The sequence below is a fragment of the Humulus lupulus genome, chromosome 4 (assembly GCF_963169125.1).
Source record: "Humulus lupulus chromosome 4, drHumLupu1.1, whole genome shotgun sequence".
In the NCBI taxonomy this organism is placed as follows: domain Eukaryota; kingdom Viridiplantae; phylum Streptophyta; class Magnoliopsida; order Rosales; family Cannabaceae; genus Humulus; species Humulus lupulus.
In genome coordinates, this window is record NC_084796.1 from 92182511 (window position 1) to 92196732 (window position 14222).

Below are 14222 nucleotides of genomic sequence, written 5' to 3' on the forward strand. Positions count from 1 at the left end.
GGTAATTCCATGTATCGCTTGTGTGTGAAGCTGAAGCGTGTCAAGTCTATCCTTCGTGAGCTAAATAGAAAAGGGTTTGGTGATGTGGAAAATAAAGAGGCTACTTCGAGAGAGCATCTTTTGGAGTGTCAACTTGCTGTCAACAAAGAGCCCCATAACCAAGTCCTTATTGAGGCTGAATTAAAAGCTAGAGAAGAGCATAAGGAGGCTCATAAAAATTATATTTCTTTCCTTCAGCAAAAAGCTAAAATGAATTGGCTAAAGGATGGAGATAACAACACCAAGCTTTTTCACTCTAGCATCAAGATGAGAAGGAAACGCAACACTGTTTATGCCATCAATGATTGCAATGGTACGCTAATGGACAATGCTGAAAATGTTAATAAAGCTTTCTTAGATTTCTATTCTAATCTTCTTGGTTCTAAGATTGAGCACAGGAAGAAAGTCTCCATTAAGGTTGTTCAAGAGGGGCCGACTCTAATAGATCAGCAAGTCCAGTACTTGAATCAGCCGTATTCTCTTGAGGAAATAAAAGAAGCTCTTTTTTCCATTCCAAATGAGAAGGCTCCGGGACCTGATGGCTTCAGTAGTGGTATTTTAAAAAATACTTGGGAGATAACAAGGAATGATTTTCTTGAAGCTATCTTATCTACCTTGAATTTGGGCAAGCTCCTTAAAGAGGTAAATGCTACATGCTACTACTCTGACCTTGATTCCTAAAATGAATTGCCCGAATAGTGTTAGTGATTTCAGACCCATTGCTTGTTGCAATGTGGTCTATAAAACTATCATGAAGGTGTTATGTGCTAGAATGAGACAGGTCCTTCCAAGCCTAATTGCGGATAACCAAGGAGGGTTTGTCCATGGCCGATATATTTCTCATAATATTCTTATTTGCCAAGACCTTGTTAAGCTTTATGGTAGGCAAACTGCTTCTCCCTCTTATATGATCAAGATGGACCTCAAGAAAGCTTATGACACAGTGGAGTGGGAGTTCATTCGGGAAATGTTAGATGCCCTTCTTTTCCCCACTGCTTTTATTAATCTGATCATGGAATGTGTCACATCTCCCAAGTTTTCCTTGCTCATCAATGGCTCGTTACATGGCTTCTTTTCTTCTAGAAGGGGGTTACGACAAGGAGATCCATTGTCTCCACTTCTATTTGTGATTGGCATGGAATATTTATCCCGTTTGCTTTCTTTGATCTCTAAGAAGAAGGAATTCAAGCATCACCCGAGATGTAAAGCTTTAAGATTGAATCACCTTTGCTTTGCTGATGACGTTTTGCTTTTCTCTAAAGGTGATACTATGTCCATTCTTCTTTTGTTGAGAGCCTTCAAGAGGTTCTCGAACACATCTGGACTGCATGCAAATCCTTCCAAAACTTCCATTTATTGTGCTGGGATGAAGAATGAAGATGTTGAGTACATTCTAAATGCCTCGGGGTACACTCAAGGCCAGCTCCCATTTCGGTATTTGGGGATTCCTATTTGCTCCAAAAGAATTTCCAAAGCTGAATGTGAAAGTATAATTGAGAAGATGGTGGCTCGAATTAGAGTTTGGAGCTCTCGGCATATTTTGTATGCAGGTAAATGTACCCTCATAAATTCTTTTTTGTTGACCATTCATACTTATTGGGCTTAAATTTTAATTCTTCCAAAGTATATCCTTGATAGAATCAATAGCATTTGTCGTGCTTTTCTTTGGAAGAGTAATTCAAACTCTTGTGGTCCGGGTCTTGTTGCTTGGAAGAATATCTGTCTTCCTAAAGATGAAAGGGGGCTTGGTTTTCGTAATATAGAACACTGGAATATTGGAGCTTTGAGTAGGTATGTTTGGGATATAGCCAAAAAGAAAGATAATCTCTGGGTTCGTTGGGTACACTCTGTATATATCAAAGATGATTGTTGGTGGAGATATGAGGCTCCACAAAATGCTAGTTGGTATTGGAAAAAGATTGTTATGGTCAAGAACATCATCAAGAACAATATGGAAGAATCTATCTTCACCCAAATGAACTTTAGTATCACTAAAGTTTGCTCTCTTCTTTGGCCGAAGTCAAATGACAGGAAGGTTTGGTTTTCTTCCATTTGGAATCGGCTAAGTACTCCCAAGCACAAGTTCATCACTTGGCTTGCTTGTTTAAACAGGTTACAAACTAGAGAGAGACTCCTTAAAATTGGACATATTGTTGATGCTAATTGTCCTTTTTGTGGTGCTCATTTAGGGTCGCATCTACACCTCTTCTTTAGGTGTCACTATAGCTCTACAGTGGCCCAAATTATCTTTACTTGGGCAAGTTTCAATGTGCATAAAATGGAGCTAGAAGCTTGTATCAAGAAGATCAAGAGGACGAAGCAATCCAAATTTCGAAGAGAGGTATATCTTGCCATTGTGAATAGCCTTGTATATAATGTTTGGGAAGCTAGAAACAATACTTTGTGGAATGATAATGTGTATACTGTTAATACTCTTGTACAGAAAATTAAAAGAGGAATTTGTAATAGGTTTTCTCTTTTTAAAAATGAGAAAACAAGTCATAGTGATTGTAATTGGTTTGAGCAAATGAGCCATGTTTAGGCCTTTGCTCTTGAGTTGTAATAGGATTTGTTGAGCAATAAAATGATTCTTATTCATCAAAAAATATATATATATATATACTCATTAGGATCTCTATAATTTGTTGAGTAAATTTGAATTAGAGTTATATCTTATATTAATTTTTAAATTGCAGGATATCTAATGATCATTATGGTAAACATAAGGTAATAAAATTGTATTTAATTAACACGCAGAGTACCAAAGAAGTATATCCTTTTAAAATAAAATAAAAAACTAAAATCCTATAATGCTAATATGGAGTTCTTATTAGGGTATTTTAAAATTATTCTTAAGCGGAAGAAATTATAACACTACCATTACAAATGGTACTAATAAACATTCAATCTGTCCAATTATTTTTTTACAACACTAGTGAATTAATTAGATTTATATAAACTAGTTGCGAGCAAAAATGATTGTACGTAATTAAATTAGGTAGAAAGGGGGAATTCCCAATTTCACATCCATGCACACATAGTTTAATTAGAGTCTAAATCTTAATTTTGTTTATTTATTTATACAACGTGCATGAACACAAAATGTGAACACATGCAATGTATATGTAAATATGTACACTAGAGACTAGACTGTAAGTGCATAGATAAAAAAGTCAACAAATAAATATATGACTTAATCTAATATAGTACGTACGTAGAGTAACATTTTCTTATTTATGAAAAGCACACAGATTAATTTTCCACTGCATGTTTAGCCTTAGTCTACACACAGTAAAAAGACTTCACCTTGGATTAATTTTACTCAAAGTCATCTTTATTAATATAGAAGACGAATTAAATATAAATAAATAAATCAAAATATTGTATCACATACTGATATATATATACAGAAATTATAGAATAAATAATGTTTTTTAATTAATGAATCTACATAAATATATATAATTAAAAATGTAGTATGCCAATGATGTTTTCCGACCTTAATTTGATTTTTATAAATTAATATAAATAAAATAATCTATATAATTGTTATGTAAGAGAGAAGCAAGACATGCAGAAAATTAAAGCTTGGGAAAGAGAAAGGAAAAGAAAAAAGCTTACCAAGCTAAAAAAAGAAAAAAGGAGGCTTTTGTCGAAAAAGAAAAAAAAAAGTAACTAATAATAAAGAAGAGTCAAATAAGAAAAGGAAATTGTTTTGAATAAACATAATAACATTAATATATAATAGTGTTTGTTCTTGGATGATTGTTGTTGTTCCCTTGGCTTGAAGAAGGGGCATTCATGTGGGGACTCTATAATTTCAAATTAAATAAAAGCATAGACATGCACCATCAATTATTTATGATATGCACTATTCTTTGTCTCTTCTCAATTACGTAGTCATAGACTATTTTATATGAGTATTATGGAACGTATCAAAAGAAAATGTAATTATATTAATGCTTACCACGAGTTTAAGTTATATGGAGACGTATATGGGTTCACTCCTGTCTATGCCTGTCCCACTAGCTTTTAATATAGTAACACATTTTTTATCATGATCGGGAACCTGTGGACCAGGTTTTTTGTTTTTTTAAGCTCTTTTAGTCTTCTGCCATAATTAACAGTGATTATTTATTGGTTTTAGAGAGAAGCATACATTTCTATAAGAAAGTATTTTTTAGCCCAAAATAAAATAACAGAAATATATATATTTATATTTATATCGGCCAAAAATATTGTTTAACCAATTAAATAAAGTCTCATTACCAAATTTTAATATTCCTTGTGTAATAATCATATGACCCTATGTGGTACATACATTGCTCCACAATTATGTGGTACGTGCCTAGAGAGATTCATATAAACTTGTTGGGGCTAGGGATCAAGAACACTATGCCACCTCCTTCGGTAGCTATTGTACCAAAGTAAACTGGTTTCACCAAATGCCTTTTTAATTTTTTTTTTTTTTTTTTTGGAAAAAATACATTCAAGTAAAGAATCAATTTAAAGAATAGACATGTCAGTGTTAAGAACTAACAATGCACCTGAGGGATAACCCTCCTTCCAACAAGTTGATGATTTTACAAGATAAACCAAATTTAGCAAAAGAAGTGACCAAAAACATTTGTAGTTCTCAGATTAAATTTGAAACCCGGAAAACCATACTTTGCATTGACTCCAATTCTTGGTCTTCAACAACAACTTCAGAGTCACCAAAAATTACGATTCTCGCTATTGACCATTTTATTGGAGATGATGTGAAAATTTTCAAGATTCATCTCTTTGGCAAGTTTCACACCATCCTTAATAGCTTAAATTTTTAATGTGAAAAGATTTAATAAAGGCTGATTTATGAGCAAACTTTGAGTGGCTCTAACACACCCTCTAGAATATTTAGTACCAACCCATGTACTACAAATGATCTTTGATATTCAAATTGTAAATGAAAATTTTATCCTTCAACGAAGGGCACCATTTTACTGGATCCTCATGAGTTTTTGCACCGTTGAATTTGCTTTGACGTTAAATATATACAACGTAATCGACAGACTAATCCAAGAGATAAGGATGATTGGGACTTGGGGGACCATTAACATAGCAATTCCTAGAATGCCACTTTCCATGTAACAAACAACTCAAAATCCTTTCATTAGAAAGTAATTTGGCATGGTTTGACATAAAGATGATATTAGGGTGTTCCACCTTTTTTGATAGCATTTATAAAAATATTATTTCATTTTCCAAATACTACAAATTGAAGGGCACCTCTACAATATGTGAGAAACATCTTTGTTTTAGCTTGCACTAATGCATAATATACCCCTGCAAAACAAAACATCATAAGTAGGAAGCAACAAGTGGTTGGTTTTCCGTAAAAGAAATATTTGATTTCAGGTGGAACACTAACTGTCTATAATATTTCACACAATTCTTTATTTTAGACACGTCGAATTTCTTTAAAAATTTTGGGCCTTTTTGGCATTGTTTTCTGTTTTTTGTTTTCAAAGTTGTATTCTCAGAAATGAGAGCAGAAAACAATTTTTGTAGTTTTTAAAAAACAAGAGATGTTCGGTTAATGTTTTTTAAAAACAATTTTTTAGTTTTATTTTTTTTTAAATCTTAAGTAAAAAATTAACAAATATATTTACAATGAGAAAAATCTAATAAAAATTTGAAATAAATAATGAGATAAAATAATTTGAAAGAAAAAATGATGAATAATAAGGAGTGAGAAAGTAAGGAGAGAAAATTTGAAGAAATAGAAATTGAGAAAAGATGAATTAATCCAAGAAAAAATGAGAGAGAAGATGATAAGAAAGAAAGTTAAGAGAGAGAAGTGAGTAGAGAAAAAATAATAATAAAGGAAATGATGAGAGAGAAAGTCAGGATATAGTAAGTGATGAAAGAAAAAATGATGACATAATAAATGATGCAAGAGAAAATAAGGAGATAAAAAATGATGAAAGAAAAAATGAAAAGATATAAAGTAAGAAGATAGAAAATAGCGAGAGAGAAAAAGTGAGGAGATAGAAAGTGATAAAAGAGAAAATAAGGAGAGAGAAAATGATGTGACAATAAATGATGTTAGATAATAATAATTAAAAAAGTGATATGAGAAAAAAAAAATAGACAAAAAAATTAGAGAACAACATAAAACAACTTTTAGTTCTCAAAATTTTCTGTTTTTTGTAACTTTGTTTTTAAAAATTGTTTTCTGAAAACAACGCCAAACACCAAACATTGTTTTCAAAAAACAGTTTTTAGCTTTTAAAAACAAAATACAGTTTTTTAGTTAAGGAGCCAAACACCCTCTTTGTTTCCCGTAGAGGAATTTCATAACCACTGCACACAATATATTCACCATCTTTAGAAAAATATGCCAAATTAGCTTGTCATTGTGATTAGGTGAACCCAAAAAGATGCTAAGGATAAGACATCTTCTTCTAAGAATTTGTTTATTTTTAGGTAAAATCATAGTTCCATTAGAATGAGGCAAGCCTAAGGTCTATTATTCTCATATCCTCAAAGCCTAGGAATACATTGATCTTCCAAATCTCACAGGCTACTTGAATTAGTTTTATGTGATAAAATAAGCAGAAATAAAGGGAGTAGAAGAAGGGAAAATGTATATTACTTGGTAATTTTTTCCACCATCTATAAAGGATGGAAAAATTCCTTCTCACAAAGGGTTTGAAAGGTTTATGCAAACGCCTATCTCGGCATAAATATAGTAAGGTAGAAGTTGAGTAAAAACAATGTGAAGCAGTCAAAATACTTTTCAATATTTCATTTTAACTATGTAAGTGTACAAGCTAGTGAAGAATCAAAGGAACTCAAACTCAGAAGTGCAAAAAATGAATGAGCTCTCTGAAAAAACTCTAGAGAGCATAAGATTATTATTTACATGGCTAAGTAAACAAGCTAACAGATTCTAACAATATCCCACACTTTCGATGAGTGGTTCGAACAATCTAACTGCCGAACTAATTTCTAACAACTCAGTGTACATCTAGGGGATTCTCTAACTGATCCTCTACATTCCCCTCAAACGAAAAATGGATTCTACAAACTTGAGTTCGTCTTTGAAGCGAAGAAATCATTTTATAGATAAACTCTTAGTAAGCACATCAAAAATTTGTTCATAAGTAGGAAAATATTTGATATCAACTTGTTTCGCATGACCAAGTCACTAACAAAATGAATATCAATTTCAATATGTTTGGTCTTAGCGTGATGCAATGGATTTGCAACTAATGAGGTAGCACCAAGATTGTCACACCAAATGATAGGTGTATTGTCTATAGGAATATGCATTTCTGTAAGAAGAGCTTTCAACCATACCATCTCATCAGCAACATGAGCTAGTGCTCCGTACTCCAACTCTGTAATAGAGTGTGCCACTACAGTCTGCTACTTCAAGCTCCAAGATATTATGGATGGCCCAAGGTAGACGCAATAAGCAAATGTAGAACGTCTGTCATCTAGACTACTTGCCCAGTCGGCATCTGAGAATCCATGTAGAGTAAGGTGTTTTGCTGAATCTATCTTGAAGCTAACTTCATGTGTGGTCATGTGTTTTAGGTACCATAAAACCCTTTGCAAGAAATCCAATAAGAGGTCGTTGGAGACTGTAAAAATTGGCTAAGCTTGGAAACAATGTAGGCTATATCAGGCCTAGTAATGGTTAGATATTATAGAGCTCCTATAATTCTTCGATAGAGACTCAGATCCGCCATTGGTTCACCCTCATTACGAGACAGGGTTTATCTAGGAGCAGCTGGAGTATAGTGGCCTTTGGCACCTTGCATATTGAGCTTAATCAAAAAATCATCAACATACTTAGACTGCGATAGATATATACCAGTGGAGTCTCGATAAGCTTCAATACCCAGAAAATAGTGAAGAGATCCTAGCTTTTCCAAGGAAAAAGTCCCATTGAAATCATCAACCAACTTAGCAATCAAGGAGGAGTTTGTGCATGTGACTAATATATCATCAACATACACAAGCAGAAAAAAAAACTTAAGAATGATGATGATAAATGCACCATGAAACATTTGCTTTGGACTGAACAAAACCCCAAACAAGTAAGGCTGACTGAAGACGTTTAAACCAAGCTCTAGGGGATTGTTTAAGACCATAGAAAGCTTTGTTGAGTTTACACAAATGAGTGGAAAACTAAGGATTAATAAACACCTTAGATTGGGCCATATACACAATTTCATGAGGAACACCATTGAGGAAGGCATTGTGGACATCCAACTACTGAATATCCCACCCATAATGAATGACAACAGTGAGGAGAGTGTGCATAGTAGCAGGTTTGCTGACATGGCTATAAGTTTCATAGAAATCAACACCTGGTGTTTGATGAAAACCTTTTACTAGTAGCCTCGCTTTCTACCTTTGGATCGTGTCATCAGAGTTGAACTTAAGCTTGAAGACCAATTTTTTACTATTTACCAAGTTTTTTGAAAATTAGAATTATAAAAGATAAGAGACCTTAGAAAGAAAGCATTAGAAATAATCACACAACTAATTTTACGTGGTTGGGGCGTTAAAGAGCCCTAGTCCACGAGTATGTTGTATTAGAGCTTAAGGAGCTTCAGTAATGGAGTTTTTCTCTGAGTTTGAGCAGAGTATACGCTTACAAGAGAAAAATCCAACCTCCTCCACAGTGCACAACAGTTCATATTTATAGGCAGTTGAGTGCTCTAGGTTTGGGCCGTACTAATCTAGGCCCAATGAGGATATAAACATTATTTGCTCACTGATGGAGGCTTAATACAAAATAGTGTAATAAATAAAATGTACTAATCAGGGCCCATTGGGCCGGCTGGAGCGTAACCACACTATAAGACTGACAGCAGTACGCAGCGTCAGTTCGGTTTGCGTGGGCTTCTGAGGAGATCCGGGGCACAGGATCCGTCAGAGTAATGGCAGTACGGTTCTGAAATAACGACATACATTCCGTATGTAACCTCTTTTGCAGGTTAGTTGTGGGGACAAAAGTTCGTGTTTCTCTGGGTGATGTCAGTATCAAGGAAAACTTATCAAACCCAACCTGGTCGCTTGGTCCAGGTTCGTTTACTAACATCCCTATTCATTTACCAAGACCCTGGTTCGTTTACCATGATCCGGGTTCGTCTACTGTCGTCCCAGTCTATTTTTAGACTTGGAGGAATTAATATCCTTATAGCATCTCGGACACACCATGCAAAGGGTCCGGGAAGATGAAACATGCCAACCTCACGGTCCCGACTTTCACTCTGGCACAACATTTAGGTTGTACCGATATTTGGGCCATCGAGACTCATGCCCTCTCCGTCTATTGGGCCCGATCTTGGCCTTAAGTCCCTTCAGGGTGGCCCATGTAATAAATGTGCAGATCCGCGAATGGAGGGAGGAAATGGGGATAACATTTACCCCCCAAGCCTTTATCTGTGCTTGTGCAGTAAAGGCTTGCTTCCTTTCCCAGATCAATTCTCGACATCCTGGTTCGTTCCTCAGGCGACAGGTCCATTTTCATGGGGGATTGATTGCTAGGAACTTGTATAAAAAGCAACAAAGTCAGCATCCCTGATCAAATCCTAAAGGCTCGATCCATTTACCAGGACCCTGGTTCGTTTACCAGAGCCCAGGTTCATTTACTTCAAGGTCGTTTGGATGATCCTTGAACTTTCAACTTCATCATGTTACACACACGTGTCTATAACTGGCATGTCTATGGTTATCATGTCGGCAACGAAACGTCAGCGTAAATTCTGAAGCGTCCCATCTGTATGAATGAATCCTTTAATATTCCCACATTATTAAGGACCGTTGGATGGGATGAATTTTGAAATGCCTTTCCTTAGGACCGTTGGATCGAGGTGGCGCAGATCATGATTTGGGGAACCAGCGATCCGATACTCGAGTGGGCTAATTAAAACCCCTGCATGATCTGGGACCGTCCGATGTGGGGGATCATTCCGAACCGTTAGATAAAAAACATGCTTTTGGTCCTTATAAATACCCCAAGATTTTTATTTACAAATTTTACGCATTTTGAACAACCGAAACCACAAAGAGAACTTTTAATGTCTGAGCTCGCCGACAAAATTCTCCGTCAACTACTCTGTCTTCGTCGTCGTCTCTTTCTGACGCATCTGATTTCTGTGCCCCCGCCCGAAAGTGTGACCTCGGCTCGATCATTGGACGAACATCTGTGTCCCCTCGTCCTGTTCAAGACTGTGATTCTGCCGTCCCTGTCGCCAGAAACACGTCACCCTCCATGATCAGCACTTTACAGTAAGTTTCCCCAACCTTTCAATTATGTTTTCTCGTGCCTATCATTTTGTGATGTCGCATTTGTAACTATAGGGTTGTTAGAGCCGGGGCCACCATTTAGGGTGGCTCTGGGTGTACTAGAATAGTAGAGCAAATTGTCTGGGTCGTCCTGGTTCCTTTCAGGTCCGTGTTGTCCTTGAAAAAACGGTAATAGGCCAACTTGGAGAAACTTTAGCAAACCTCTTCTTATTTGTTTCCAATCAGAGTTCTGGGGATCTTTGGTTATCCTGGATTTAATCCGAAGGGGACTCTACCAAGTAGTTCATAGGAGAGCCCTCGTACCTGAACCAAACTTTTTGGGTTTTGGTGCTAACTACTTGGTTATTTGCTTCCTTTTCTTTTGTTCCCAGATCATTAGTCATGAGTCACGGCGTTACCCTCCATCTGGAGGAGTATGTCCAATTGGCCCCTTTCGTCCTAGAAGGACATAAACACCCCAGTGGCAACACATAAGAGATGGATGGGGAGAAGAATTTGTTTTGGAACTACCGGATTCTCGACGTTCTGGAGAGGCACTTGGGAGTGGAGTCCACTCCCAGAATCTTTTATAACTGTCTGGCTAGGAAGGAGGAAAAGGCCCACACCAGCATGGGCGAATTTGGGGCCTGGAGCATGGGCCACATCAGTGCGGGAACCACTCTCCCGCTTCACAACTATTTTGTGCAGTTCCTGAAGTTTGTGGGGATCGCGCCCTTTTAACTCCTGCCCCAAGCTTACCGATTTCTCGTGGGATGGCGTATCTTTTGCGTGGCGAGGGAGATACCAGAGCCGACCCCAACAAAGATGTTATACTTTTATAAGCTGGAGCCGCAACTTAATGCAAAGGATAACACCCGGGATGGCTTCTACAGACACAAGCCTTGCAGCAATTATCCTGCTCCCACCAGCTCCTAGAAACACTCCCGGATGTCAGACACTATTGGTTTATGACATCCGGGTTCCTTTTGGATAAGAACCCCACGCTGATGCTGGACTTCCAGCGAGTGGGTAAGTATTCTTTTTTTTCTTAGTCCTGTTCGTTATTTTCATTCTTTCTGTTATCCACTTTCGACTTTTATTCCTGGAGGACAGGACAATATGCCCAGACCCCTCTCACACAGTCAATCCTTGACTGGAAGAAGTTCTACGCCACTTTAAGTACGGAAGATCTTGACGTAGGAAGCTACGTAAACACTGCCAACCTGGAAACAATTGGGATGTTGGCGGCCAATCAGACAATAGTGGCCCCTAGCCTCCGTGGGCTGCAATGTGAGAAGGACTCGGCCTTGAGGGAGGAGCTGACTCTCGTCCATATCGAGGCCGTGGAGGCCGTGGCCCGGGCAGACGTGGCGAAAAAGAAGAGGATCAATCCCAACAAATGGAGAGGGCCACCTCCAAGGAGTTGGATGCCCTCTTTGAAGAGGCCCAGCCGAACACGGGGGCTCCCGGGGCTAGTATATCAGGGCAAGGTAATTCTCCTTTGCTTTTGACTAATGCTCCCCATTTTGGGGACTTAGTTAGGGATAGACTAGTTTATCGAGGCCACCTATTTGGGGCCGTTAGAGAAATGGGACCTTCATCCCCCATCGTCGTAGATCCGGAGACTCTCATGTACTCGTCCGAGTTCCTTCAATATGGTAACTTCTTGGACCTAGACGACATGGGAGACCGAATCCATTCCTTCGCTTTAGGAGATTTGAGTCGAGCCCGAATTCTAGATAAGGATTCGTCCCGGAGTACCTTAGACTAGTTTTTTAATTACTTCTTATCCTCACTCGTATAGTTTGTTGACTTTCTTTTTTATTTTCTATTTCAGAAGATTCCGACATGTCCATTCCCGTGGCAAAGATGAAGCAGGCCATGGAGGCCCGGGCGGCCAAGTCCAGGGTGTCGGCGAAGAAAGCCACCAAAGGTGTGCCCAAGAACAAGGTGTTGGATTTGATCCTTGGGGGCTCGATGCCAGAGGCGGATGTTGTCGAGGCGGCTCCTACCGCGATCCCTCTTACAACAGTATGCACCGAAACCGCCTCGTCTCAACCTTCTCATTTTCTCGTTATTGACATGGAGTAAGAGCTTCTGGCGAGTCAGAGGTCAGAGAAAAGAGCTGCGGACTTGGCTGCTGATGACTCCGCGAACCGGGCCAAGAGGGCTAAACCCAAGGACCCTTCCTTGGCTGAAGAGAACTCTTCCAAGGAAAGCCAGCTTGCCACTCGGGAGCTCCCAGAAGCTTCCACGCTTCCCGTCAATCCAGCTCTCCCCGAGGAGGGGGACATGGTCCTCCGAGATGAGGGATTGAGGATGGTATCTCGGGCCTGGGAGGATGGCCGGGACAAAAGGGAGGAGGTCTACTGGGCACTGATGATCCGACGCAAGGTGGAGTTCGCCAAGCGCCCAGCCGCTTTTAGTGCCCTTCAGTCGATCATGGATTGGCTCATTGCTGAGACCGGATTTCGCCCCAAACTGGGGCAGGACACGACCCCACTTGCCACGGATCTGTTGGAGCAGGTTCGGACTACCATGTCCAACCTTCAACTGAAACGATACGCCACCTTGGCTAACTGGGATGCCTTGTTCATCTCCCAGGCTATCTGTCACCAGGCCACCGCTGTAAGTTATCTGTCCATATCTTCCTCTGCTTTTCATATTTTTAACCCGTATGTTTTCTAACTTTGATTTGTTCCAGGACACCTTACTGGCCCATCAGAATGCCGACTTGGTGGAAGAGATGGAGATGAGGCTGGAGACGAGCCAGCTGGAATTGGAGGGGGCTATGAACCAGCGGGAAGCCACCCTGGCCAAGGAGGTTGCTCAACCCAAAGCGGACCGCGAGGAGGCTGCCTGGGCTTGATTGCAACTTGAAGAGACTCTGTCCCAGAAGGAAGTTGACCACAAGAGGTTGGTGGATAGTCTGGAGGTGGAATATCATCGAGTTCGGGGCTCTGAGGCATCATCGAAGATCCTCCTGGAGGCAGCCGAAGCCCAATCTCGCCAGGATTGGGAGAAGATCACCTCTCTTGAATCTCGGGTCCAGGAACTGGACAAACTGCTTCAGCAAGAGGTGAAAATGCACGAGGAGGCTTGCCAAGGGAAAGAGCAGGCGGATGCCTTGTTGGAGGCCACCTTCGAGGAGGCTATTTACATGGTTTGGCTCCAGGACAAGAACATGAACCTCCTGCTTTACCCCGATCCCACCGCAAAGAGAGCTGAGTTTGAGGCTAAGGAGAAAGCTGACGCGGAGCCCTTGGCCGAGGAGGAGATAGATGGGGCCAACCCAGAGGCATCAGGGCACAACGAAGCCTAGGCCCGGGTCTTTTACTTGTTTTTCTTTCTCTTTTTTTTTTTGTAACACTTTTATGGACGTAGGTGCGTCCAAGACAATTTTTATGTGTATCTATTTTATTTTTTGCACAAGTTTTTCCCGTTCCATCCGTTAGAATTTCACTAAGTGTTTTACTACCTTGCATGAATGAGTCGAATGTTCGGTCCTGGTTCCAACGGTCGGAACCATTGGGGAAAAGTTGTAGAAAACATTTATCTCGTCTGGGGATCCATGTTTGGGTCTTTATGGTCTGGAGTGAGTCACCTTGACTATATAACACGGGCTCCAACGTCCTGGACCATCATAGATCTCTTTTTACATTTTAACTTATTAACTCGCTTTAATCCTGTTGTTCAGGTTCCAATGGTCTAGGCCACTAGAGAGTTAACAACTGTCACCAAATTTGTTTGTCCTGATTCTGGTGTTCACGTTCCAATGGCTTGGGCCATAAGAGATTAGTTGATTAGCTTATTTTTGACCTATGGGTAAGGTTCGCACGGCCTGGGCCATTTATAAGACTAATTTTAGATAACTCATACCTAGGACTCTCCTT

The 14222-nt window shown here is 39.2% G+C and overlaps 1 protein-coding gene across 1 annotated transcript; it reads left to right on the forward strand.

The window, feature by feature from the left end:
• The first annotated feature begins 721 nt into the window (after positions 1-721).
• On the forward strand, positions 722-2581 carry LOC133832371 (uncharacterized). Its single transcript, XM_062262722.1, has 2 exons — positions 722-1581; positions 1678-2581. The coding sequence occupies exons 1-2, from the start codon at positions 722-724 to the stop codon at positions 2579-2581; spliced, it is 1764 nt and encodes a 587-aa protein (XP_062118706.1).
• Positions 2582-14222: the final 11641 nt, after the last annotated feature.